Raw genomic sequence first — 27,226 nt, forward strand, 5'->3', positions numbered from 1 at the left:
ATCAGTAGCACAAAAACGCAAGCCTCATGCACATCGCGAGAAAACCTACACAAGAGAGTTGGAGCTCACCAGTACATGCTCTCCTATTATGGAAGGATTTGTTTTCCAGGCTCTCTTCAAAAGCTGCCGCGCTCAAAATGGGGAGGACGAAGTTGAGGATTCTAGGAGTGCCACAGCACGCTTCCTCCGACAGAAGGCCGTTCATACCTCCGGGTGGCGGACAGATATCCACGAGTAGAGAGTGTCAGAACAATCACGCCTAACCTTGTTGCTGAGCTCCCGTGGCGTTGGGCAAGACGGCCTCATATCTGAGGGCAAGTGAGACGCTCAGCGTGACTTTCGGTTGGAGAGATGTAAATGCGGTATCACTGAGCCGCCACTTACGCCAGTATGACCTTCGTTCGGTCAGCGCTGTAATCAATTATAGAATTAGATGGTCCGCGCTACTTGTGAGGGGCATATTTGATCTATGCAGACTTGCCGTGCCAAGTGACTTGCCCAAGTTTAGCGTTGGCTCTCATGGACGTCGATGATGCCTGGAAGGAGTTAATTTCCAGATTCTCCACATATTAAGCTCTAGCGCACACATTCGAGAAGATCAGTCAGGTTGAAAAATAAGCACTGAAGGTGAAGTGCGCGTGCGTACCGACAAAAAATTTGGATCTTGCGCCCGATGGTGTTGGGGTCGAAACGAATGCATGTTCAACGCGTGCTGGTCAATGAGTTGGTGACCCTTCCGACAGGGCGCCACCATCTTCATGCCGCGGAGGTGAAGGCTTTTCCTAGATGAAGGGGAACTGAATTACAAACGCCCATGAAAGGAGAGGCGGTGCAGAGGATTACCCCAGTGCATATTACTGGATGCAGTATCCACCACAACTACGGCGGACCGTATTTCGCCTAATGAAAGAGCATTGAACGACGGGAACTTGTGAGTAATACTCATTAAGGGGATTCTGCGTCGTAGACATGACCTCGTCATCGACATTGCGATTGGCAGTTACGCCCCTAGAACCTGCAAAGATGTTCAGGTTCAAATTTGAACGTCGACTAATCATATAGAGTCCGCATCGGATCGTGAACTAAAAACCCGCTCGCAGATGATATCTCGCCACAATTTTTGTCAGGGGAACTTACTCCGTAGAAGACCGGCTACCACACAAAACGCCACTCCCCGCTAAGCGCTTAACTCCAGCACCTCCGCGGACTGAGCTATTCAGCAGTATGATACGCCGTCGCTTGTAGGACGTAAGAGGGGAAGGGGCCCGAGAGATGCCCAGGAGGAGTAAGGAATCGGACGGACCTGTGCGCGTCCGGATGGCAGTAGAGGAGTTTCAGATATCTTGTAGGTTGCGAAGAAATCTTTGAATCAGTAATAGCTACTGGTGATGGGTATTTCGTAGCATGGCCTGGTCCTTAGGACTGGTGCAATAATTTTAGTACAGTTAACCAGACAACACAAAGGAGTATGTCGGAGAATAAACATAAACTCACAGAACGACGTATCTTCTGCCTCCTCAACGCGATCATCCTGATTCTGTTAGTCGAGACCGCCCCTCTCATGAAACCATCGATAAAGGAACAAGTAAGTGGTCGGACGACAGCGCAACATGGGTCTAAATTACGTCTGGACTTCGCGTTCTTCGATCCGAAGTCGTTGAGGCGAGTACAGTGCATGATACCGCATCATTCGCATGCCAGTAACAGTTGTCATCGGAGGGGAAGTCGGGGCCGAATCGATGTGGCGCATTACGACCTGTGTAAGGATAAGAAGGTCACGGTTGAACCTCTGGACCTTGAAATTCGCCTGTTTCTGCCGCAAGAAGCCCTGGCTCGAGAACCCCCTGTCAACGCAGTTTTGTGAGGTAATTTCGACACTCGACATGGGTTGTTCCCGTCAATGTCGGGGGCATTAATATCTGTATAGCAATATATGTTATGAGACATAGTCTAGGAATGAGTACAAGTGTTTGTCAGGGCAGAAGACTAGTGTCCGGTGGAGGCATGTCACGCTGGCCTCATACTTTTCTCGGCTCTCGCAGCATCGCCCAAAGAGGAAACCCTCCTCGCCGACCGACGAAGTTTTTCACTCCTCGGTATGCAAAGCCTTGAGACTGGAAGAAGTGCAACTATAGGCTGAATTGTAAGCCATCGACGAGACAGATAGTTCGAAATCGGACAATGACTCACGGCACCAGCAGAAGGGACGTCGGCTATCATAGCTTGTGCATGTCGGTCAGCCTAGACATCGCGAAGGCGAGTCAGTAATGACGGGTAGCTTCGCGAAGAGATTTACGTGCCCTATCTCGAACAGCGGCTATGAGGGCCCGTCCGATGCCTCTCCTTTGTAGTCGTGGATTGACCGCGATCTGCTTCAGGTGCCAGGCGTGGAGTCTGGTAAGCTCACGGAGAGGATAGGATTGCTTGTATAATCTAGTTGATTCGTTCGACTGAGATCAGTCGACAACGACGGACAATATCTTGACTCACTGCTCGTACTTCGGACGGAACTGTATTAGAAGGAAGAGTCAGTGTACAGCGCCAGACAAGAGATGCTTAATATACTCTTACATGTTGAACTGTCCACTCTTGAGTATCCGGCGGGAATGCTCGAAGATATCTATCCTGATAGCTAAAGACTGTACATCAATATACAACATCTAGAAAGGGAAAAGTGACGCGAAATTGAATACCGACCTAACTGTATAATCTTTCCCAGGCTTTATCCACAGCGCCACCCCCTCGATTCTTTGGTCTATCTCAGCTACCCAGACCTCGCCAAGCTCTAGCGCCGCATCAACCCATTGGCTCAGAAGGACTCTCTCCCCTTCCTTGGAGCCGCCAGTCAGGCAGAGAATTGAACTATCTGCAGGCGATAATGTTAGAGAGAGTCGCATCGTCTACCTACTGGATTGAATATTTACCATTAGCCAAAGCTAGCGTCATGATTTCGACCATGCGGTTTCTTTCAACGTCTGGTGTGTAAAGACGGATATGTGGTCACCAATTACAACGGACCGCGCGAAGAAGAAGAAATTTGTGACGTACCAGACGGGGCGACGACTTGACGAACGGCTATTGAGGACATGATGGTGAGTGATGATTGATTCCGACTCAAGGCGGAAGGTACCAAGGCTTTTGTAGGCCCTTGTTGGCAGAAAAACCAATCTACACGGTAAAACACCGAGAAGCTGAAGGGCGGATAGATTGTGAACATCCGGACTCCCGCGGATCCTCGGACATGTAAGACGCGAGGCTGACTGGCAAATGTAGCGAGCATCAAATCCCACACTGAGCGTGCGTGCGCAGTCCCCTAATCCTGCGACCCCGGAGGATGAAGTATGGCGCGAGGCCGATGCAGGTGTAAGTAAGGTTGACGAAAGCATGCCTTGGGGCTCACCGCGAGTCGCTCAGATGATCATGGTCGATTTCTGCTCATCAAACGGAAAAGCGACCACGAAGAAGGGCGCCCTATTAAGTCCTTTATAGGCACCTTCAAGCCGGGAACGACTGATGCTGCTCAGCCGTAGCGCTTGTAGCCCGTCTTTTGTTTGCGGTTCGTCGCGCCTGTTTCGAGCGTAAACAAAGAACGGCAGCGAGCAACGGAGATAGCCGGTTTGTGGACCCGTGTCTTGCCGAAGCATGCCGCGGGTGAAGTTTCTTTGGACAAACTACCGGCGCTGTTGAACGTTGATCTACTCCCTCTTCTTCTCTTCTCCTGAACAGGACGATCTCTCGAGGAACAACCCGTGCCAAGCAGCTAGATGTGTACTAGTCACTCAGCAACCGTTCCATCTCCAGACAAGAGAGCCAGCGAAGTCCTCGGCTTAGTTCGAATTGTATCTGACCTGCATAGCCTGTGCCTTGTAACTTTTAGCGCTTACTGGCGGCGATATATGTTCTCTCCTCGGACAAAGCAAGGATCTAGGACTATATGCTCCTGTGGTAGCTGTGGCTTCTCCTATCGCCTTGAGGCCCGCCCTGTCATCGTCGAAATACGTACGAAAGTGCGCATATGAGTCAGTACCGCCGCACTTCAATCCACCCCTGCAAGCCTCGTGTTCCGGCCGGTCCAACTCTCCGTCTAGCTCGTCTGCCTTAGCCGGATTCCTGCACTTCATACAGAAAAGGGTTGCCACAACGAACCAAAGATATCGGGCGAGCTTCGTTTCTCTAGGACATCGATGGTGTGGCGTCGCTGTACGAATATTGGGCTCTCACGTTGCAGTGATCTGAATCTTGGTCACGTCTCATCCATCGATGCGACTGCATTTTCTACGGATATTACAATGCGGAGCCCTCGGCAAGGTTCGCTGTCTACTACTTTCAGAATCCTTTCATATACTGGGGACATCCATTTTACTTTCCAAATGGGGCATACCTGAACACGAGGGGAAGAACTCATATCACCGCTTTCCTAGGACTCCATGCAGCAAATCTTCGACCCTTCTTCTGAGATATCGTACAGCACTTGCCTCAATCGCTCGTGGGCTCATCGATGGTCGTGCTTATATGCGTAAGAAACGATTCCACTTTGGTTCCAGCCTCGCAGGACCATCGTAGAGATGCTGCCAAAAATCGGGCAGCGGTCCGCTTGGAAAGTATCACTCCGCCACCTATCCTTACAGTCCTGTTGAGCCGTCGGGAAGAGCGTCAGTCGCATTGCGACAGCCCAGATGGACTGCATGGTCGACTACGTGACCAGTCCAGATGACGATAGATTCTCGTAAGTCAGTCTGATCCCCGTTCCTTCTTCACCCATGTTTACGCAACAAAAACATTTGTTGACCCCTATCCTCGATTGACAGACACTGCTTTACTTCTCGAGCCGTATCGCTTGTATACCGAACTGGTTCTGGTCCAGTCACGGTATAAGAGACGCCTCCTCGTAGATACTACAAAGCGCTCGCAGAATTCCCGTATGTCATCTCTCATGCTTCACTGCCATCCCACCTTCATGTCCCAGATTATGTGTACTCATGCGCTGTCATCTTGTAGAACATTCTATCACCTTCCGACATGCGCAGAGTTACATCAAACGGATCGAGGTAGGAGATCACAGGCTACCATTGGTGCGGGACTATAATGGCCGAGAATATATATATTATGGAAGTTCTTCCCTTACCATAAAGCAATCCAGCGGGAGCTCCAATCGGAGACGAGGGTATCCTCGCTACGTCATTCGTGTCTCCGCTGCAGCATAAGTCCAGGCTTCTACCGTCGCTCAACGTATACTTATTGACATCGAAGTCGGCTGGGCTTGCTGTTGCGGTCAAAGCCTCTACGATCAGAGATTGAGGTCTCTATAACGACATGTGCATCCGACACGTAGTCCGGAGAACATTCCTGTACTGTCCTCCTGTGAATGGCTGGTTCGTACCCACGAATGCGGGCTGACGTGGAGCACCTACCTGCAGTGTACCTTATTTGGGACACATAGAGAGGTACAACTCTCTAACCGCAGTGAGCCTGGGTGCGACTTTCCTGCGATTACCGCTCGTAACCTTCGGATTTTCCTGAGCATGGACAGGGCTGGGACTGCTCATCGGCGACATCGTAGAGGCTTGTGCGTACACAGGGGGTGTGCTATGCTAGTCCAAGGGCTGGATCGTCATAAATAGAACATTCCGGTCGGGTAAAATCCAGAGCGGGACGCTCAGGACGGGAAGACATGCTGAGGCATATGCGCAACGCCGGTTCCGCCAACGAACTATTTCTGAGCATCTTGGAAGTGTTCCTCTATCGTATGCAGTGAACGGTAAGTCTATGACGTCTCTTCGTACTCTCGCTGATATAGAACCCGCGCTCGCTGAACGCTCAGGTTTGGGACTGAAAGTTTCCGGCGTCACTAATATACAGCTGTTCTTGTGGGGAGGGTTGGCCCAAGGTTGGCCGGTGGCACAATCCTCCGTCCTGAAGATGCAATGGAACCCGATTCGAACTGCAGAGAAGCCATGATATACATAGATAAATATTAACGGAACTCCTAAAAATTTTCAACTCCGCGCACAAGGTGCTTGGGTTTGTGACCGTTCGTCTATTTGTGCCACCGCCACAACGACAAAGGTCAGAGACACCGGGCACCGGGATGGTGGCTCCCGATCGGACCGTTGTGTCTGGCCAATCCGAGCGCGTGTTTTTGCCTTTGTCCGTCCATTTTCGGCTACGCAGCAAATGACCAACCTCCCCAGCGTCGCATCGCACTCAGCTTCCGGCTTCCGATGAGATCCAAAGCCAAACGACCTCCATGCAGATCAAAGCAATGTGTACATCCTGATTCTGGTCCTAGAGCACTACCAAAGAGTCCTTAAGTTCCTACACATAAATTAAGTCAGTAACAATTGTAGTGTAGGTAAATGATACGGCGAAGCAAACATGCATGAAATACCTATAAGAATATATACGTAGTAATAGTACATGTGGATTCGAGTCGGGACCGACAGCAAGTGAACTTGACGAAGCAGGAGTCTATGAGAGTATGTAACTAGCAGAGCAACAACAAGCGCCATGTGGAGAGAGAAGCGTAAAGAAATAAGTTACGTGCCATAGAAGAGACAAATAGCCAATGGAGGAGATATGAAATGCTCGAAGTGACTAGAAATTCTCTGTTTGGATGCAGATACATCAGCAAACAGCTCTTGCAGACGCAAACAACACGGAACTCACCTTTTCCAAAGAAAAACCTCGTCCCCTTCGGCTTCGAGAACTTATTACTCGACTGGTGCAATTGTCTTGAAAGTATCGAAGGTCCACAAAAGAACACACCGACGTCCGTCTCTGGATGCTGTTGCGCAATAGAGGAGAACACGCGGTCCCAATTCGGACGACCGAAATGCGTGGGCGCCTTCAAGCTCGTGATGGCGTCCTTCTCGGCTCCGACATCCTGCACGATGATATTGTTCATGTCGTCCTCTTTGATCTTAGCAGTCAAGTATATGTTGATCTCGATTCGGTTCTGGGTGTCTTGTTCCTCGATGGCGTGCAGGAGAGAGTGAAACCATTCTGCGGAGCCGAAGTCACGGATGACCCAAGTCAAGTAGACCTTGAGGAGGCGGAGTTAGACGACCGGCGTCGAATGTATAACGAGAATAGATAGGGGTTACACTCACCTTAGAGAGACGAGTTGGCTTCGAGTTGTTGAGATTGTTCATCCGATACCAGATTGACTTCAAGATTCTTCGGATCGTGGACGTACCGTCGTTCTAAGCGTGAAGGTTCGAGGGACGGAAGAAATTCGGACTTACGAAGCGAACGGCGTAACACCAATACCAGCTCCGACCAGCAGCACTGTCTCATAGTTCAAAAAGTCCTCGGATGCACTGCCGAACGGGCCATCAACCATAACGCGAGGCAAAATCTTGTTAACAGGCGGGTTCACGTCGGTGCCGATAACCTTTCCTCCACCATCCTTGTCTTTTTCACCCTTCTTGCTCTTGAAGTCGCAACCAACCGCCTTGGACATAGCGGTCGTCCAATCACCAGCGACACGGATGTGCACGGAGATATAATCCTCCTCGGGCGCACTGGTGAGAGTGAAAGGGTGCCACTGGAAATAAGAGATTTCGGGGCAGGAAAGGAAGATGTATTGTCCTGCGCGAACTCTTGTTTTATCCTTCTTGATCTGCAGCTCCATGACGTTCGAAGGATGTTGAATGACCTTGGAAATATACGTGCGATGGCGGGAACGGACTTCGCGAAGGATACGCTCGATTATCCAGATGACACCCCCGACGAGCCAATATCGCTGATACGATAGGATCAAAAAGCAGTCCTAAAAGTAACGATGAGAGAGTGAAAACACACCCAAAAGACACCGATAGTGTTGAAGGAGCAGTAAGGAGGCCTGTCCGGCTGAATCATGCAGAACATGCCGTGGAACTGCCAGGCGAGGAAGAACACAATAAAGAGGTGGTGGGTATACCAAAACGCCTCGAATCTAGCCCTTCGTCTCTTCTCCATGGCGTAGTAGACCATGATCCCCAGCGCAGCGGTCATGATCCAACCGGTCAGACCGGGTCCCGTGGCGAAGTTGGCCGTCAGGAATATGACGAAACGCTTCGCGGGGGTTGTGGCGTCGGGGTCAGCAAATGCTAACTCGGTGAAGTTGACCATATGTGCGATGATGTGCACGACGGAGCCAAATACGATGGACCAGGCGGTCGCCTTATGGAAGGTGATGTTCTTGTCGAACGGGATGATCTGCCCCAAGCGAGTGCGACGGCATAAAGAGATGAAGTTGCGGCATACCGGAAGCAGGATGAAAACGACATCGACGTGAAGGACGAGAGCAGCACTACGGGCGATCACTGTGTCCGAACGAATGCAGATATTCGTGTCAGATAAGGATAATGAACAAATGTATCGTGGATACGCACCGAACGTAATGCCGAACGTCTTACGGGCAGTGACGAGGTTGTCTTTCAGACCATAGTGGACCGAACCAAGGGCTGCGACAGCAAGATGGAGAAAGACCCATGCAAAAAAGAAGATCCTCCTTCCGCCCTCGTTGATCATCCAGAGATCCCACTTCTCTTTCCAAGTTTTCGGGACGTAGACATAGTCGGCTGGATTCGTCGAAGTGCTGGGATCGGTAAGGGTCCTCTGAAGACCCTGGAGACGCCAACGCTCTGTCTTGTTTCGAGAAAGGTGGCTCGGCTCATTAACTGCAGTATATTTGTTCGTCAAGTCTGGATGCTGCTCGTAAGCGGGTACACGGTCGAAGAAGTCAAGACCACTGCTGGACATTGTGTGTTCTGTATGCCGACGATGTTTGACACAAGGATACTGAGTAAGACTAGAGGTGAAGGACCGGCCTTGGGAATGAAACGAGAAGGAGGAACAAAGGAAAAGGCGACAGAGTTGGGGTGAATGAGAGGCCTGGAAGAAAGCGCTTTGTTGAAACGTCTCGTTTTATTGACCTCTCCACGTGTTGGCTTGCCATACTCTGATTCTCCTCAGCCGCATCATGCATCAACGGCCATCGACCGAACAACGACCGTCATATTGTCCAACAGCCAATGGTAGTCCGTGTCGAACAGCCTTGGTGTTCCCATCTTTCAGTCTGTCAGATTATTTCTAGGACGTGATAGCACATCTCCTACCTACGAGTCGAGTTCAAACGACCTGTTTTACGACTCCGACACTCGATTCTGACTCCTGAGGTCGCCCGAGAATCCATTTGATGAGCAATCCTGGATGCGTCTCTGTTGAGTTCTTGACACCTGGATCATGTGTGTGGCTTACCTTCTCCTCCCCCATCGACTCCCCGAACGCATCAATCACGACGCTTTCACTGGCTGGCCGCTCTGTCTACCTCCATGCTCGATATTTCGTTCAAGCAGCACACAGCCCATTGCCATCATTGATTTTTGAGGATCTCTTTGTGAGACTGATGCGACTGAGGCCTACCGAAATAGGATCTATACTAAAAATAGATCCCGTTCTCCTCTGAAACACGCAAGCCCTCGACTTGAAGGACCGATCGACGCGCCACCTCAAAGTGAATGGGTAGAAGAACGCGGTCCGGGAGGAGGCCCAGTGAGAGTGCTGCCACGAAATGGCTGTGGTATGACTTTGTGATGATGAGGTGAAGTCCATTACAGCGCCTTCGCATTCAAGACCATCCAAGGTCGGCCTTTCCTCTAAGTCAGTCGACTGGATAGCACAGGTGATTCTAGTGTAGTAAAGGAGAAGAATATTCAGCTACTCACCATATCATTAGACATATAACTACTCACGGTGAAGTGAATCTAATAAAACCGACACTTGTTTTCCGTCAAGGTCATCGCCAGTGTCAGGGACAAGTCAGAGACGGTTGGCGGCAAGTTGGCAGTGAGGTGTGGCGCGCCGTTGGGCATGCTGACGAATGGCCACACCGCTAAGCGAACAGACGGTGACGAAGATCTTCCTCCAAACCACCTTCGTATACTACGCCCATCTTTTGCCACCCTTTCATGCCGAGCTAACACGTCTCCTCGAAGCCGGAGTCAATGTCGAGTATAGTCTAGGGAGCGTCCCTATCGTCCGTCGGCCTGGTCCGAGGGCTACCGCCAACGGATTCCGGATGCTCTCTCCATCACTTCTTTCGACCCACCCGATGCCGCCAATTCACGACCGTCGACCGACACCTATAAGAACATGGTCGGTGTTGATCCTGCTGGGCAACTTTTAGCTTCTTCTCATCTCGCTAGGTCTCCGGTGGCTGGCGCTCTATAATCTCACGCGAACCATCATCTCTCTCACGTCTGAACCACCACCTTGATACATCATGGCTGCCAGTTGTGAAAACTGCAAAAAAGGATATATCATCCCCGGAGAACCAACCGGCACCATGGTTGGCGGTGCCTACTTTCGTACTGCGCCATCTGGCACGGAATCCAAGAGCGCCATCGTACTGCTCACGGATATCTTCGGGCTGCCTCTGATCAACTCGAAGATCATCGCGGATCTGCTGGCCGAGAAGACTGGATTCGATGTATGGGTCCCGGATCTTTTTGATGGTGCGTGTTATTTTCTGCATGTTCGCGGAATGCGGCGAGATGGAAATAGGCTAATAGACATGTTAAATTGCATTGTGGCTGTTGAACATAGGACGTCCTGCGTTCGAGGTGGACGACCTTGAGCCCTTGGTCCCACAACGCCCTGGAGAGAAGATGACATTATGGAGCAAGCTCAGACTCGTAGTCGTCGCCCTGACTCGTTTGCTTCGTATCTTCGCCGTCCGCCAGTCTGTCGTCGATCCTAGGGCCACATCCGTAAGGACACCTCCATTCGCCATCCTTACAGTCCAGTTCGCTTAGCGGAACCTATATTCACTATTGTCTTCTCGCTTAGTTCATCGAGAAAATCAAGGCCGAGAAGAAATACGAGAAGATTGGATGCGTCGGCTACTGTTTCGGTGCGGGTGTCGCGGTCAGGATCGCACCGGGAAACCCAAATGTGAATTCCTTGGTACTCTGCCATCCATCTGCGCTCAAGGAAGAGCAGATCGAAGCGTACGTCGTGTTGTAGACCTCCTTTCTTCAAGCCCAAATTGACGCCATTCGATCTCGCAGTATTAAGGCATGTCATATTCCCACGCTGCAACCGTATAAGTATGTTTAATCCCTCACATTTACAGGTTCCTTCGGCATGGGCATGCGCAGAAGGTAGGGTTTATCGTTTGATGTCAAACTACTGCCAGCCGTGACTCATATTCCTGTTTTCTGTTGCGTGAACAGACGATATGGCATTCACACCGGATATCCGGAGTGAGGCCGAAGCCGTCTTCGCTGCTCGCAAGGACAAGCCCGAATATGTTGACTACGAATTCGTGGACTACAAAGGTTCGAGCTCAAACTCACGTACCATTTACGTTCGGGTGCATTGGTACTAACTCTCTGACAATAGGAACTGTGCATGGATTCGCCGCCAGACCAAACCTGAGCATGCCCGACGTGAAAGAGGCATATGAAGGCGCTCTGGAACAGACGGCTGCATGGTTCAAGAAGACGCTCTAGGGTATGGCTGCATTCTCACTTTTGGTTTGATTCTACCTGAGAGGCCTATGACGGTCTTGTTTAAGTATGCCGGTTTTATGGTGGTGTTTGATTGTGGTGCCACGCGGCTTATATTCTGCGTGTATGGGCCTTCTGTTCATCGTGTAATCTGAATAATACCCCTACCTATGCTCGAAATGCGTGTCCGTCATTCGAGACACCACTTAGTTTTTACCGTACACCGCAACCTCCCTTTACATCGCTCAACAATAGTGCACCCAAAACGTGTCAGTGTGTGGCGCAACACGAGTGCCGGATGGGCTTGCGACGGTCTCGTCAGAGAGTTACAGAAGGCAAGTGTCTCCATGTCTCTCCCCATTTCGTAAACATCGCACTTCATAATTCTGACAACGGCGAACACAGGAGGGAAGAACTTCATCCTGTTGGTGCCACAGTGGCAACGACAAGTGATTGAAATTCCGCGTATGGAGCCTGGGAATTTGCTCATCAGGGTCGCTTGAAGTTGAACGTCCAGTGTGTCACTGCAACATTTTTCGATCTCCCAGTACTCGATGTACAATATACTTGCGCTCTCTGGCTGAGAACCTAAACAGAGATATTCTACATGAAAGGCTGAAGGACATTCGGTGCTCGGGGAAGTGCCGGACAGATTTCCCGATATATCTAGACATATTTCGCTCGCCATTGCTCCCGTTGATTCCGTCGACGCCGTGTCGTGGAAGAGCGGGATCTCGTGGTGAGCCGCCGAAGCACGTCTCGAACCCTCACTGCTAAAGCATTCTTAGTCGTCTCTACGTCTTCGACGCTGACAGCCGTTCCTTGGTAAGTTTCTCTGACTGAGTCTAGTGGATACCGTGCCACTTGCTACCCACCTTCGCTCCGCGTGTTGACTTGATATAAAAAGCCGAAGCTACTGGTCTCGATAGAACCATCGATTTCCCAAGACACTCTGCACCTCTCCGGATTGTGATACCATGCCTGAGCAAAAGAGTGCAATCAAGGTCGTCATGGTACGTGTTTCGCTGCCGATGCTACATCTCAAGTACTCATGAACGGATAGGGGGCAATGACTTTCGGCGAGCCTGGCACCGAAGGTTCCCGAGTCCATGACTTGAAAGACGTCGAGGCTATCTTGGACGTCTTCCAGAAACACGGTCACGACGAGGTATGTTACGAACCATTATCTTTCGTCACATTTGGCAGCTCAATGTTCCTTAAAATGCCTTGATGTCATATAGATCGATACCGCCTACGTTTACACGGGAGGAACTAGCGAAAAATATCTCGGGAAGATCGATTGCAAGGGACGTGGGCTGAAGCTCGAGACGAAGCTCTACCCGAACACCGTAAGAAACGTCTAGCTTTGTATGGTTCCTGCCTTTGGCTAAAATCCTCGTACAGAAAGCCGTACAGCTTCCTGCTGGTCTAGAAAGAATCTCGCACACACCAGCGGCACGTTCTCGATACTAGTCAGCTTCTTGAATCTAACACTGATGTTCCATCGTCGTGCAGGACGTGCGAAAGTACGTGGAGCGCCAGCTCGAGAGTCTGAATGTAGAGTAAGCCAGATGTCTCGCCCTATATTTTCCCACTATCTGGTTCTATGATGTTTGTCGCTGACATGCGGTTCCTCTTTAGCCAAATCGAGATGTGGTACTTGCACGGCCCGGATCGTACGACCCCGTACGAAGATACACTTCGTGCGGTCAACGAGCTCTACAAGGAGGGCAAGTTCAAGCGCTTCGGCATAAGTAATTACATGTCGTACGTAGCCAAACTCTTACTACTCAATAATCTTCGGACTGATCGCTAGGTGGGCTTTAATGCCGAAACAGGTGGGAAGTGGCCGAGATGGTCTATATCTGCCGCAACAATGGGTGGATTCAGCCTACTGCATACCAGGGCATCTATAACGCCATTCATCGGTCTGTACAATCCTCGGTATTAAACCATCCTTTTGAGAGCTGACTCGAGAGACTCTTGCTATAGTGGTGTGGAGCCCGAGCTCTTCCCCTGTTTGCGCAAGTTCGGGATCTCGTTCTATGAATTCAATCCATGTGAGTCCGCATTGCTTTACCACAGCCTCTTTGAAATTGTGAAATGAGATAACAATATTGCGTTTAGTGGGTGGTGGATTCTTTACGGGGAGGTACAACACCATCGACGGCCAGGTAGAAGCCGGCTCGCGCTTCGACCCCAACAAGGGGCAGGGTCAAGTCTGTACTGTTTCGTGACATGTGTTTGCCTGTTCGCAACTGATAGTTTCGCTGTTCTCTTTTTCATTTCATTTATTTTGTCCAGAACTACCGCGCCCGGTGAGTGTCTCCTTTAGATCCCTCAATCTGTCGAACGCCAAATTCCAAACGCTGACTTTCGCCGATTTAATCAACTAGCTATTGGAAAGAACCCTATTTCAAAGCCATCGACAGTATCCGTGCCGTTTCAGAGGCTCACAACCTCACCATGGCCGAGGTCGCCCTCCGCTGGGTTTCGCACCACAGTCTCATGAAGCGCGAGTACGGCGATGCGATACTCATCGGAGCGTCCAGCTTGACGCACATCGAGCAGAATTTGGTTGATCTGGAGAAAGGGCCTTTGCGTAAGTTGCTCATTCGGTCTCGCTTGAGCCATTCAATCATCAACTGATATACTTGTCCACGACTGGACATGGACGATGTAGCTGAGGCGGTAGTCAAAGCGCTTGATGAGGCTTGGGAATCCGTGAAACCGTTTGCGTCGAACTACTGGCATTAGGTGAATTGTGTCGCTGAATGACTATTGAATGTGTGGCTCGACCAAGGTATGTCGACGAAACTGGGCGGATTGTTGAATGTACGATATGCCGTAGCCAAGGATGATCAAAAAGTTATTTTTCGCGCTGTTCACAAAGACACGATTGCTTTGCATCTCTGATTTCAGCAATTGGAAGAACACGAAAAAAAGCATAGGCGACCATACTATATCCCAATGAGAAAACGGTGTGCATTCATGCCGATGAGTACAGTAGCTACACGCACTACAAAAACCTCTCATTCGCCCGTCCAACGTGCCACCAAAGGGCTCACCGCAACGAACAACAACTCCAAGAAATTACCATTCCGCAAGAGGTACAGATGAGGCAAAGAGTATAAAGTACATGATGCACAACTTCAAACAAGTGACGCAGCCAAATGAAGAACACGAGCACGAGAACGATACGATACGATGCAATTACTGTATGCATAAAGCATGTCATGATGGGAAGGGAGATTGATGTTGGACTGAATGTGTAGGGAAAAACGCAAGAGATTCAGAAAAGAGATAGATGGATAGAAACACAGACAAGAGTATATAAATGCACACGATTCACGAACATATCAGATGCAACGAGACAAGAAAACATGCAAATCCTACGTAACAGCCAAGACACAGAAAGAAAAACACGAACGTCCATGACGCAGAATCCATCCAATCGACCTTCCATAGCACTGAAGCTCGGAGCTCTAAAGCTAGGGGAAAAGTCGTTCCTCCCGAGTACTGTTGTTACCGCCTCCCCTGAATCCCCGCCGGGGGACCGCCTGGACCACCCGGCACATCCAAATTCTGACTCATAAACGCACTCCACGCCTCCGTCAAGCTCAAATCCCCGCTCATCCGCACCGCGCTGTCCCGTGCTTTATCCCTAGGCGGTCTCGCATAATTCTGCAGCTCGCTGTGCGGGACGTTCCATATCCGCTGTTGCTGATGTTGGTGTGCATCTGGGACGGGACCATGACCAGAAGCGGGACCAGTCGTGTTATGTGGTGGCACTTCACTCATTGCAGAGTCAGGGGCCGGAACACCGTAATCCGTCGACGCAGAATACGTAGACGTGGACGCTTGGGAATAAGGCGCATATGTCGCCGTTGCTGAATTCGACGACATATCCTGGTATGACGGTCGACTCCGAAGATGATGCTGTCCTTGCGAATGCGAATGTGGATGTTGATGCTGTTGTGACTGGCCAGAAGGATGCTGGATATACTGCACATGATACTGCTGTTGATGTTGATGCTGATACGAGTCCGATGGTGGTGGCTGATGCTGTGAATGTGAATGCGAATGTGAAGGTCCGGCATCGTAAGAAGAGGCGGAGTACGAAGTCGAAGAATACTGGTGCTGAGTGTACCCCTGTCCGTCTTGAGTGTGAGGATGCTGAGGATGGTGGTCATAATGGGCGGGATACGACGACGGTATTCCAGACGGCGCTCCACGTTCAACACCACTCTCATACGTCGAATGAACCTGCTGCTGTTGCCGCGGGTCATAAACAGCATGCGATTGATGTGGCACCAAAGCCTGAGCCTGGGCCGGTACGTGCTGCATGGGCGCCACCTGCGAATACGACGGAACCTGACTGTGACCACCAGCCTCACCGCCGCCCTGTTGACGATGATGATCCACGAACGAACTCATTTCCATCCTCCCACCACCGTCTCCATGTCCACCTCCACCCCCACCTCCGCCATGACCATGACCGACATCCATAACAGCCGGCATACCCTGCCACACCCCCGGCTGCGCCGCCCCACTACTAATCTGCGCATCCAAAGTCCCGTCGAACGTCGCGAGCTGGTTGACGAGCGACGCATGCAGATGCGCCTGGCCCCACGCCACCACTGGCGGCTCGACGACCATGGCGTGTTGTTCGGGATATTCGGGGTACTGGAGGATTTGTTGTTGGTCCTGAGATTGAGATTGGGTACGAGCGTAGTCTCCCTCGTACGGATGCTGATGAGCTTGAGTATGAGCTTGATTCTGTACGTGCGATGGCTCCGCTGCCTGGCCTTGAGCACTATCGGTATCCATACTCGGGCTTTGACTATGACTTGAATGACCTTGGCTCTGAGCCCGAAGCTGATTGTGTCCTTGTCCTTGCTGCGATTGTGATTGTGCCTCAGGGTGCTCCATATCAGGCGTATGCATAGTCGTACTAGGCGTACCAGTCTGCGATCCATGCGCCGAACCTGAACCTCCCGACGTAGATGCAGGTGTCGACGAACTCTTCCCTGTGATCTTCAGCCTCGGAGGCTGCATCTTCGCACGCGTATTGACCGTATGCGTAACCCCAGAGAACATCGAAAATTCGTCCCGATCGGGATGCGCAAAGATTCCCTCGGGCGTCTTGGATAGCTGCGAACGGGCGGTCTGGAAGGAATTGTACGCTTTCGAGAGGTGGCGCTTTACGACTGGCTGCAAAGGTTAAGCGGAAGCACGGTCAGCGATGATTATCCGCGGAACCGAGTAATAAAGCTCCACGAATACATACCAACATCTTCCCCGCGCGCCCGCCGTACGGAGCGGCTTCCTCGAAGAGATCAGAGGCGAGCTTGAGTTCCATAAGAGCCGTATGTGCCAGTTTCGACTGTGGTGCGCGGACGGGGATCAGCGCGAGCATGACCTAACCAACCAAAGAGCTCTCCCGTCAGCAGCGTTCCATATATCCAGCGGTGTTCAATATATCCTAGACTAGAAGTCCCAAGGAAAATAGATCGACGGTATGAGATCGAGACTCACCGACGCCGAAAACGCATGGGTCCACAACACCCAGAACCTCGCTATCCTCGCCGGAAACAACGTGAACTGCTCCCTCAACAACAACAACAAATCACAAGAGCTCCTATACCCCGCCAATATACTCGGCGCATACTGTGACTTCAGCGGGTCGAGCGGTTGGTCGCAGAGCCCTTGCGCAAAGAACGTGCGGTGGGTGTAGATGAGCGCTTCACGAATGCAACATTGAACGTCCAAAGTCAGCGGGATGAAAGGAAGGAAGGCAGGGAGGAAGGAATGAAGGAGACATACTGAAATGGAAATAATTGATGGGCATATAATGTTGCATCGTCACACTCAGACCCGCACCCCTCGGCGGTGGATCGACGGCATATTGTGGCAAGTCCAGGTCCCGCACCTGTCTGTCGACCTCGACGATGACGGAGTACTTTGGCGGGCGCGCTGTGAGAATGCCTGTGACGACGGCAGAGACGCACTGTTTCCCGAACAAAGCTTTCCAGTACGGAACTGACAGATACGGAAGTCAATACCCCGAAGGAGAAAGTTGATATATATAGGGAGGGTGAAGCGTACATGAATGTTGTGGCTTCCCATCATTTGATAAGGTCTGTTCAGTATCCTGCGGAAGCTCACAGTCCACAAAGGCTAACGCGAAAGTTGGCAGGCGGCCCGTCGCAAGACTCTGTATATATTTCGGGGTGAGTCAGACACTTATCAAGCGAGATGGGGAAAAGTGAAAGATACGTACCTGCCAACAGTCAGTGATGAAGAGCTCCCAGAACAAAGCCCTCCGCTTTTGCACTTCGGCCGGAGACAGCTTCCATCTCGCGCAATCACGGTCTGTGGCAGCCAGCCAACAGTGATAGAACGAGTGCACCAATACGTCAGCCTATCAATTTCACCTCATATATGACAGACGAAGGGAAGAACGTACGGAGTCCTATCTGCATGGGTATGGTCGGTAAGCATCTCAGAGTCATGGAGGCGCGCCGTTAGTTGGATGATAAACTCACACTCTGACACAACTTCGCGGCGAGCCCCCAATACGCCCACGTGCTCTCGATACTCGTCTCATTCGCCACCAGGCCATTATAGATCGCCATCATGCTCAACGCCTGGACCGTGCTCACTGCCGGCGCCCTATCCAAAACCGGGTCGAGCGCCAATGCAGCCCTCGTCAACAGGAAATAACGCTCCGCCTCTGGATTGTTAGGTGCAGCCGGAAGATTTTCGTCGACCAGAGCCCCGAAGCAGAAGATGATAAAGAGAAGCGAGAGATCGTGAGGAGTCGGGTCCGGTAGGGAAGAGCTGGAGGTCGATTGAGAGGCACCTCCTGTTGAACCGGGAGTAAACGCCGCAGCAGGAGACTGAGCTGCTGAACTGGGCTGGGCCGATGTACTGCTAGGAGTCTGCCCTTGGGTGTCAGAATTGTTGCTAGGGCTCTGTGCAGAATACGTAGAACCTGAGGCCGAGGGGGAGGAGTAGGTATCTTCGGCTCTGCAGTCCAGCGGATAGAACATAGGAATAAGTTCCTCGTTCAGTTGCCGCTCCTTGACTGCTCCGAAGAACCAAGGCCCAATCTCGAGATAGAGCGCAATCAGTTCGACTGCCCGTGCGTATGGCGGAAGATAGGCCTCCAGAGTGTACCGGGGCATGCTGACAGATGCATCTGGGAAAGCGGACGAAACTTGGAGGACGTGGGTAGGAAGGCCGGTAGATGTTCCCGCAGTAGCGGCTACCTCCGCCAGAGAAGCGACGTTGGCAATGGATGGACTCGACTCGCCGTCTTGAAATCCAGCAGGGCTCCCTTCCGGCGTGTCGCTTTCTCCCTAGACGAGACGATTGAAAAAAGTGAGCGGCATTGCGTGTGAATAGCTCGCAACCAATGGAGATACCTACCAGAAGAAGACTCTGCCGATACCAACCGTCAGCGTTCGCAAGGAGAGCGTATCAGTGTGTGAGACGATCATACCTCCTGACCTGCAGAACGCCCATAAAATGTCGAGCCGCCGTCATCTCTCAGTGCCAGAGTACCAAAAATATCGAGGGACGGGGTGTCGTCTCCATCTCCCTCGCCCTCGCCGTTCGTTTCGCCATCAAGAGGGCCTGCGTTGGGTGCGGCGTGCAAGTCGATGATTGACTTGACTTTGAGGTTTTCACGGCTAAGGAGAGGATGCGGGTCTCGAGAACTGTTGAAGTGGGAGAGCGCGAGAGCATCCTCGAGCTGACGTATCCGTGTGCTCATTTCCGTTATTTTGTTGTGTAATCGGTCGGTGTCGGCCAGAACAAAGCTGCACGGAGAGCGGGAGACTGCACCGTTGATAAAGTCTCGCAGTCCAACAGGGGAGGGGTTCGCTTACCGAGTGCCTTGGCCTGTGACGAGGCTGCCTGGAGAAATTGGAAACGCAGAAGCACCAAAGATCAGCAATGTTCACCGCTACGTCCGAAAGAGGGATACAATTGGATATATTGCGTTTCGGGTAAACACATTGACAGGATGATGGTGAGCGAAGCGATGGCAGAAGATTGCAAGAGACGAGGCGTCGATTACACGGACGAAGCATGACGGAGATAGCAGCGATGACCAGGTGCTCACGGTGTATTGCAAACCGGCTACTTGCTAGAGAATATTATGCACGCACCGTTGGGACAGATAGGAGCACATCCTCTTCGTTTGCAAGAGGAGCACGGTACAGTCTTGTCACATTTTAGCTTGAGCCTGCAGTTTTGAACCATTGTCAGCCCGAGCGAGAGAAGATGGGTGGGTACGCCGTGCGCCAGTTCTCCATGTAACCGTCTGGGGGGTCGCATTGGACGGTAGGAGTTGATTGCGAACGGCAATGGGTCATTACAGACCGTGAACAGACCTTCTACACTCTGCACAACTTATGGCACCTCTCGCACGTTTCCATTCCTGCTCACGCGCCTTTGTCGACGCTGGGTCTTTCTCTTGGGGTACACCGGAGCGAGCGTTCGCGTTCGCCGGCATGGGCGACGAATGAGTCAGTGAATTCTGTGGCGGGAAGACTGGTAGCTCGAGGTTGTTGACGATGACGAGGATGACGACGCGACGGTGGTGGTGGTGTGGACAAGGAAGGGTGCGGGGGTCAAAGTGGGTGATGGGCTCGAGGCAGGTTGTTTATAAAGGACATCGGGACTGGAAGAAGAAATTGGGGAGAGCGAATGAGACTGCCTCTGCAGGCGATCAATTCCCATCCGTGCCCCATTTCAGATCCAATCGGGCGGCGCTCGATCCCGCCCCGACTTCCTTCCTAATTCGATCTCCGCCAACTCAGCGGCACACTCCACGCGGCCTCGACTCGATATTTTGTCAGGATTTACCCCGACTCGCAACTCATGCCATCGTCGTCTGACGAGTCCATTTCCCTCGACATTACTTGCAACTTACACTACAGTCGTCCGAGGCGTTCGGCAACTCGAAATACTGCGCTGAATGATCCAACTTTGCTCTCGACGATCTTCTTACCCAATCGACAGCAATTCCCCCGCAAAACGTCGGTCATTCTTCCACATCCTTCCCCTCGACTTCCTCTTCAGCTGCCCGACTCGTCCCCGCCCCACGCTTCTTTGATAATCTCTGTCAATTAGCAACGCAAGGCTTCCCATACGGACACTTGGCCATTGAAGCTAGGAAGCGCGTAGTGGCACGAAAAGGCTGGCAGCCTTTAATTGCATCGATAGTATATATTGCATTGACGGTGTCCCTGGTGTCCGAGGCCTTCCTGCATATCGCCTCCCGAAGGAACCTGCACAAAGACATCTCCTTTCCCGGAACTGGACGACCTCGATGCTTGCGCGTGCACGGATGTATAAATCGGACTGCACATGCGTCCTTCCTCGAATCCTGCGCTCCGCGGTGCTGTTTATCCCCCTTTGGACCTCGTCGCCATGTTTGCGCTTTCCTGGATTAGGTTTTCGGCTCGTCACTATCGCAACGACTCGTTTGCTTATTGCGCCACTGAACGCATATTTACGACGACTCCTCGTTCTCTCGGCCTGATTATCTCAGTTCCTCTGAGGCGTATTCAGTCTTGGCTCTTCATCAATCTTGAGCTTGAAGGGACCTGACAGGTGAGGTAATCTACGGCTCCGAATGACCTAGCTTGCAACTCGCCGCGGATTTTCTCGTGGATCTCGACCCGCGTTCCCGAATACCAGGCATTCAAATAGACTGTCTGCAAGAGGTAGTCTGCATGCCGAAGCAGGTTGGACAATGGGCGCAAAGAACGACGTTCTTACGGTCTACGGAAGGAAAAGTTCACCCTGCACTTTTGCTTCCGAGCCCGTTTTGTTTTCCTCTTCGGGAACGGTCCTTTGCAGAAGCTTTTGTTGTCGTAGTCGCAAAGTTAGTTGTACGTACGAACGGTCTCTGTATCACTGACCTCGGAGTCGGTATAAATATGCGCGCTTACGCTCCAATGCTTTGAAAGAACCCACTAGAACCAGAACGTCTGAACGAGCGCCACGAATTGAGTATGATCAACGTTTCCCTGGATGACAGAAGATCCATTGCCACCAGGAATCAGTCCACGGATCTTCGCAGGGAAAAGATGCGACGTCGTCGAGGCTTGAGCGGTGCGGACTTCATCGGGCCCGGGTTCGTGGATCTGCATACTCGATACAGTGGCGGACTTGTATAATAGATGCACTGGCTTCGAGAATAACATCGCAGTGAAGTAGACTCGGGAATGCTGCCACAGTTTGAACGCAGTGAACTACATGCAAATTATAATCACGGCGACGCCGCCCATCCATACCTACACACACAACCCGGTCAACCCCTCGGCCAAGCCTCGGGTACGCCACGGTACTAATACCGCATACCACACTTCCTTCCAATTCCTTCCTAGTACTAGTAGCACTCACGAATTTCAAACAAAAAGTCAATCTGATTGGGAATCTCGGAACAGTGAGGGCGAGGCATATGCTTCTCGTCTTCTCGTGCAGCTACTCACCGCGGCCGGTAAGGTCTTTAGTCTAAGCTCGAAGGAGCAAAGAACGAGGTTGAAAGCTTCGAGTTTGATTCCAAACCAGTAAACTGCTGTGACGACATTCGTTGGACTCGGATAGACGCCGCTGTCAACCATACATATCATTGAAAGACGATTCAGCCTAAGACGAGACCATGGTCATCATACTCAGAGAAAACATTCGAGTTCATACCCATTGTCAATCTGTACAGCGCTGCACCGCAGCTGAATCGGACGTTGATTTATGTATGTACACAATGAGCCGCACGAACACGAATACGTACAAAGAGTGTAATTGCCAGTGGTCCAGTCTGTATGCCATGCCGAGAAAGCGAATGTGAAGTGAGCAGTACTAGTGACCCTGAGAGTGAGAAGAGAGGCGCGATCGATTTTTTTCAGTTGAAGGAAAGAGGTTGGACGTCGACGAGCACAGCAAGCACCATCTGAACGCCTGGTCACCTTCTCCACTTCCTTGCGTCGGTGCAGCAAATCAGCACCACCGGCGATGATAGCAGGCCCATAAGTCCTCCATAGCACAGACTCCCCAGCATCTGCGCAAGTCACGACGCTAGGTCTCGCATACTCGGAGGCGGACCGCCCACCGCCACACCACGAGCACCAGCACCACCAAAGACGCGTCCCGCACCAGCACCAGCACCCACCGCTGCGGATGATGAACCAGGGCGGGCAGCATTCCCAAGAGAAACAGCGAAGAATTCCTAGAGTTTCAATAAGGAAGACGAGGACGCGCGTTTTCAATTGAGCGAGGGCGGCGCCAATTTGGGATTCGTGGGTCGTGAGCAGGGGGCGGAGGTGTGATTGGTAGTCTTAGATGTAGGTCGAACCGTGCGTTTGTGGGAGGGCGAGATAGAGGAAAAGAAGCGTTTTGATGAGGTACTTCGTAGAATGGGATCCTGGGGGTTTAGGATTCATGGTTATATTCAAGTTGTGTTGGACGAAGGGGCACGGGAATGGGGTGGGGTAGGATAAAGGCTCGGATGACACTGCATGGATCGCAGTACGGAAAAATGACAAGAGATGGAGATCCGAGAATTCTCGGAACGCACATAAAGCAGGATAGAATGTGGAATGTGTGACGAGAGAGAGACGATTACGCACCATAACACGAACCACTCGTGGACGTACTGAACGCCGATGATGCATCCTAGTACAGACCAGTACATGAGCCTTCGCTCGAGCCCAGAAGCAGGTCTATTGTTGGGTTAGATTATATTGGAGATAGAGAATACGGCGATAGGTAAAGACTCGGATCAACCTTCGATTCTGCGATGAACCATCTGTAGCAAGTACCTGGCACTGCAGGCTACAGCATCGCTGTCTCGTCCAAGGCTTCTCGTTACGACTCGCGTCCACAAAAACAAACGTTGGGTGTGCCGCCAAGTACCTACACATATCACTCCGAGTCAGAATTCGGTGAGATACTCTTCCGAATTAAAGTAGAACAGGAGGTGAAAGGAGGCGGGGCTTAAGGTTGCCACAGAGTTCATGCCCCGCATATGCCATGCGCCTCTACTGACCGTCAGGTTGGGTCTCCGCAGGTCTCCGCTTCGTCCACGCCACCGATACGGGTAAGGTAGCAGGGTGTGTTAGGGTGCATTGCGCGCTCCATCCTAACAATGTAACATGTACTCGCAATTCATGCCCATCAAAACCTATACAACGAATCATACCCGTCATCTGCGAAGGTTTTCGGCGAGGTACGCCTATGCTCTCTATGTACACGCATTGGCACTCGCTCATCACTAGGACCACGCCACCATAGTTTGCCTTCATCTCCGCTCTTCTGCTCATAGAGACGGGCGATACAAGAGCTATAAATGCTATCCGATGCCGTCCGTGCGAGTACATAGCCTCCATGTAACACAGCTCGAGGTTCACACGCTCTGAACGATACGCTCTGTCCCAACTCTCTCTCTCTCTCTCTCTCTCTCTCTCCCATACCACCACCATCACTTCTGCACCACACAACTCTCGCTTTCACCCCGCTCTCATCATGTCTATCCGACAGGCTGGGGTAGATACATTTCACAAGATATGGGACGATGCCGTGGAGAAGTACAAGAACGAGTCCGGAAACACAATAGGAAATCCAAGCAATATTCCTAACGACATGGAGGGTCTCATGAAGAATGTGGACGAACGCCAGAAAGATTTTACTGCCTTCAGAAAGAAGAGAAAGCAGATCTTTGACGTTCTCGATCCTCTGGTCAATCTCATCAAGCGCTTCGCGGACACGATGGGCGAAGGAGCGGCGCTTGCACCGGTCAGTGGTTATCTTCCTCGTATCAGTCGTATCCAGACGCTAACCGTACGCTGTCTTCACTCAGCATGCATCAGTGGCGAAACCCATCTTCTTTGCAATCAGCGGACTTATTGCAGTACGTCCCTACCTTCTCGGTTTACCTTCAACCATTCGAGAGTAACTCTGGTTCAACGTATCGTTGTCTATCAGGCTGCCAAAGACGTCGAGAAGAGCTATGATTCCATCATTGACTTGTTCGAGAGTCTTTCCTACATGCTTCAACGCTACGAGATCCATCTTGTGCACGAACCCACGCCGGCGATCAGGGAGATCATGGTACAGGCCCTTGCGCACATGCTCACTATACTCGGACTGGCGACCAAGCGCATCAAGAATGGACGAACACGTGAGTTTATTCTATCATCTACTTTGTATCAACTCGTGTAACCGCGCATCCATTTTGCATAGTGCAATTTTTCAAGGCACTGGTAGGGAAGAACGGCGACGTACAGCAAGCTCTCGATAAATTAGCGCGATTGACCAGTCAAGAGCATCAGCTAGTCTCCGCGACGACACGCGTCGTGACCAACGACATTCTGAGCAAGCTGTGTGAGCTCGCCGTGGGTGCGTGGTATCACCCCGTACATTTAAACAATCTTGCTAATAATTCAGTCTCCAGAGGGATCCGACGATACGAGAAATATGTTGATCAATATTAGCGAGGCTTTTACGAGGCTGCACGGTCAGTCTTTGCCAGTAATGGTTGTATATGAAACTGACGTCCTTCGCAGACGATTCATCTTCATCGCGCTCCGCACTGGAGGAGATCCGGTCCGCTGTTTGCCGCGAAGACAGCCGGCTCAGGGCTCTCGAGTGTGAATGTCTACATTGCTTGGGCACGATCAACATATTGACCTAGGGCGCATGTCCATTCTATAGACAATCAAGAGCGAAAGGAACTGGTCGACTGGCTGTCTGCTCCGGAAGTTTCTAGGAATCAGAACGCGGCACGCGAGAAGCGCATGAGCGGGTCTGGTGCATGGTTCATTGAGTCTTCCACCTTTCTGAATTGGAAGAATGAGGATGGATCGGCTATGTGGCTGTCGGGTGGTCGTGAGTTATGCTTTCTCCATGTACTTGCTGCTCGACTATTGACGTATGTGGGCGTGCAGCGGGCTGGGGCAAGACCGTTCTCAGGTGAGTTCATGAAGGTTTGATGGCTCCTTTGCTCGCTAAATACTTTCATGGGTTCACCTTACTAGCTCTACCGTGATTGACATGCTCGACTATGTTGTCGCCACCAAACCTCGAGGGTCTGCTGCTCTCGCTTATCACTACTTTGACTTCCGTGATCCCGCAAAGCAGACTTGCGAGAGCCTGATTCTCTCACTCATCAGGCGGCTTCTTGATCACTGCCCCGATATCCCGGATACTCTTCGGAGCCTTCACCAACAGTGCCTCGGGCAGAGAGGCTTCTCACTTATAGGATTAAAGTCCACTCTTCAAGACATGCTCGAGTCCTTTGAGATCAGCTATCTTGTCATAGACGCTCTCGATGAGTGCGCGACAGATCAGTGGAGCAATGTCTTCCAGTTTCTGACAGATTTATGTGAATGGTCGCTGTGTTCAAACACTCATGTGCTCCTGACGAGTCGCCCAGAGCACGATATCAAACAGCGTCTTGACCGTCTAATTCCTTCTGCATCACGGATTCAACTTGGTACTGAGCTCGGGCCTAGCGATGATATCCGTCGCTACATTAGTTCTGCGATACATAAGGAGCACTCCAATTTTCGAAGATGGCCACCCAATGAGCTAGCCGAGATTGAGGACACATTAGTCCGAGGTGCTCATGGCATGTACGTTGATATTATCATTAGTTAATCTATTCAATGCTGATGTTGAATGATGTTTTCTGTGTCAGGTTTCGCTGGGTGTACTGCCAGCTTGAAGAACTCCGTAAATGTGTTGGTCCGGCATCTCTCCGTCAAGCTCTCCACACTCTGCCTGAGACACTCGATGAAACTTATGAGCGTATTCTGAAGAGCATCTATGATTCACCAAGCCGAAAATATGCTCGACAAATGTTACTCTGGCTAGCTTTTTCGGTAGAACCTTTGTCTGTTAAGCAGGTTGCAGAGACCTTAGCATTCTCCTCTGAGGAGGACCCATCATTTGTTGCTGCTGATCGCCTTCCAAACTCAGAAGATGTGTTGGGCATATGCTCCACACTAATAGTTTCACTCACATCTGATGGCAAGAATACCCTTCAGTTAGCCCATTTTTCGGTCAAGGAATATCTTGTTGCAGAACGCATTAGAAGCAGTGCTGCATCACACTTCTACCTGGAGGCTCAACTTGCTCATGCAGCCATTGTTCATGCTTGCTTGGTGTATATCATGCAGATATCAGAAACACCACCTAGTCATGCAATCTACTTCCCCCTATTTTCCTACACAGCTCAATATTGGTCACTACATGCATCACAAGTGTCTTATGCTTCTTCCCTTAATAAATCTACCATACTCTCATTCTCCATTTTTGCTAAGGAGCACAGTGATTGGTATAATATGTATTGGGGACCTCAATGGGATTATGCTCAGAGGGACAGACTCAAAGTGGGAAATTGTTTATACTGTGCAGCATTGCATGGCTCACTGCCAATAGCCTCCATTCTGCTTGAGAATGGGGCTGACGCAAATGCACAAGATAAGGCTGGTGGGAGTGCCATCCACACTGCATCAGCGAACGGTCACCAAGCCATTGTGCAGTTACTGCTTGAGAATGGGGCTGACGCAAATGCACAAGATAAGGCTGGTATGAGTGCCATCCACACTGCATCAGTGATGGGTCACCAAGCCATTGTGCAGCTGCTGCTTGAAAATGGGGCCAATGTGAATGCACAAGACGAGGCTGGTGGGAGTGCCATCCACACTGCATCA

At 51.2% G+C, this 27,226-nt stretch overlaps 7 protein-coding genes across 7 annotated transcripts; 3 read left to right on the top strand and 4 right to left on the bottom strand.

The window, feature by feature from the left end:
- Positions 1-1,621: 1,621 nt before the first annotated feature.
- Positions 1,622-3,088, bottom strand: STEHIDRAFT_110609 (uncharacterized protein; the record flags this gene model as incomplete). The annotated part of the gene is made up of 10 exons (XM_007303575.1): positions 1,622-1,844; positions 1,879-1,919; positions 2,025-2,114; positions 2,191-2,213; positions 2,297-2,433; positions 2,491-2,510; positions 2,572-2,632; positions 2,698-2,866; positions 2,925-2,975; positions 3,049-3,088. 10 exons carry the CDS (start codon positions 3,086-3,088, stop codon positions 1,622-1,624), a joined length of 855 nt encoding a protein of 284 aa, XP_007303637.1.
- A 3,506-nt stretch (positions 3,089-6,594) lies between these two features.
- Positions 6,595-8,745, bottom strand: STEHIDRAFT_156361 (NADPH oxidase; the record flags this gene model as incomplete). The annotated part of the gene is made up of 6 exons (XM_007303576.1): positions 6,595-6,605; positions 6,667-7,042; positions 7,110-7,176; positions 7,245-7,744; positions 7,804-8,306; positions 8,376-8,745. The coding sequence occupies 6 exons, from the start codon at positions 8,743-8,745 to the stop codon at positions 6,595-6,597; spliced, it is 1,827 nt and encodes a 608-aa protein (XP_007303638.1).
- Positions 8,746-10,206: 1,461 nt separating this feature from the next.
- Positions 10,207-11,696, top strand: STEHIDRAFT_96456 (dienelactone hydrolase endo-1-3,1,4-beta-D-glucanase). Its single transcript, XM_007303577.1, has 7 exons — positions 10,207-10,499; positions 10,591-10,754; positions 10,834-10,994; positions 11,055-11,061; positions 11,120-11,147; positions 11,220-11,324; positions 11,389-11,696. Exons 1-7 carry the CDS (start codon positions 10,268-10,270, stop codon positions 11,496-11,498), a joined length of 807 nt encoding a protein of 268 aa, XP_007303639.1. The 5' UTR covers positions 10,207-10,267; the 3' UTR covers positions 11,499-11,696.
- A 553-nt stretch (positions 11,697-12,249) lies between these two features.
- STEHIDRAFT_78285 (Aldo/keto reductase) lies at positions 12,250-14,401 on the top strand. Its single transcript, XM_007303228.1, has 13 exons — positions 12,250-12,320; positions 12,403-12,508; positions 12,559-12,663; positions 12,737-12,844; positions 12,900-12,950; positions 13,011-13,057; positions 13,137-13,262; positions 13,334-13,423; positions 13,488-13,555; positions 13,623-13,714; positions 13,800-13,813; positions 13,892-14,097; positions 14,179-14,401. The coding sequence occupies exons 2-13, from the start codon at positions 12,473-12,475 to the stop codon at positions 14,250-14,252; spliced, it is 1,017 nt and encodes a 338-aa protein (XP_007303290.1). The 5' UTR covers positions 12,250-12,320; positions 12,403-12,472; the 3' UTR covers positions 14,253-14,401.
- Positions 14,402-14,467: 66 nt separating this feature from the next.
- On the bottom strand, positions 14,468-20,139 carry STEHIDRAFT_139092 (uncharacterized protein). Its single transcript, XM_007303578.1, has 14 exons — positions 19,898-20,139; positions 19,673-19,749; positions 19,627-19,650; positions 19,391-19,418; positions 19,003-19,321; positions 18,930-18,941; positions 18,044-18,859; positions 17,965-17,974; positions 17,779-17,870; positions 17,604-17,712; positions 17,322-17,537; positions 17,034-17,239; positions 16,786-16,917; positions 14,468-16,709 (listed from the first exon to the last, which is right to left on the bottom strand). Exons 1-14 carry the CDS (start codon positions 20,017-20,019, stop codon positions 15,021-15,023), a joined length of 3,852 nt encoding a protein of 1,283 aa, XP_007303640.1. The 5' UTR covers positions 20,020-20,139; the 3' UTR covers positions 14,468-15,020.
- Positions 20,140-21,487: 1,348 nt separating this feature from the next.
- Positions 21,488-23,205, bottom strand: STEHIDRAFT_110614 (uncharacterized protein; the record flags this gene model as incomplete). The annotated part of the gene is made up of 7 exons (XM_007303579.1): positions 21,488-21,742; positions 21,819-21,893; positions 22,007-22,092; positions 22,306-22,572; positions 22,617-22,740; positions 22,920-22,935; positions 23,141-23,205. 7 exons carry the CDS (start codon positions 23,203-23,205, stop codon positions 21,488-21,490), a joined length of 888 nt encoding a protein of 295 aa, XP_007303641.1.
- An 815-nt stretch (positions 23,206-24,020) lies between these two features.
- Positions 24,021-26,709, top strand: STEHIDRAFT_139093 (uncharacterized protein; the record flags this gene model as incomplete). Its single annotated transcript, XM_007303580.1, has 11 exons — positions 24,021-24,305; positions 24,370-24,420; positions 24,495-24,690; positions 24,753-24,908; positions 24,964-25,026; positions 25,076-25,159; positions 25,224-25,397; positions 25,457-25,481; positions 25,547-26,143; positions 26,209-26,676; positions 26,697-26,709. The coding sequence occupies exons 1-11, from the start codon at positions 24,036-24,038 to the stop codon at positions 26,707-26,709; spliced, it is 2,097 nt and encodes a 698-aa protein (XP_007303642.1). The 5' UTR covers positions 24,021-24,035.
- Positions 26,710-27,226: the final 517 nt, after the last annotated feature.

This window comes from Stereum hirsutum (assembly GCF_000264905.1).
Source record: "Stereum hirsutum FP-91666 SS1 unplaced genomic scaffold STEHIscaffold_6, whole genome shotgun sequence".
In the NCBI taxonomy this organism is placed as follows: domain Eukaryota; kingdom Fungi; phylum Basidiomycota; class Agaricomycetes; order Russulales; family Stereaceae; genus Stereum; species Stereum hirsutum.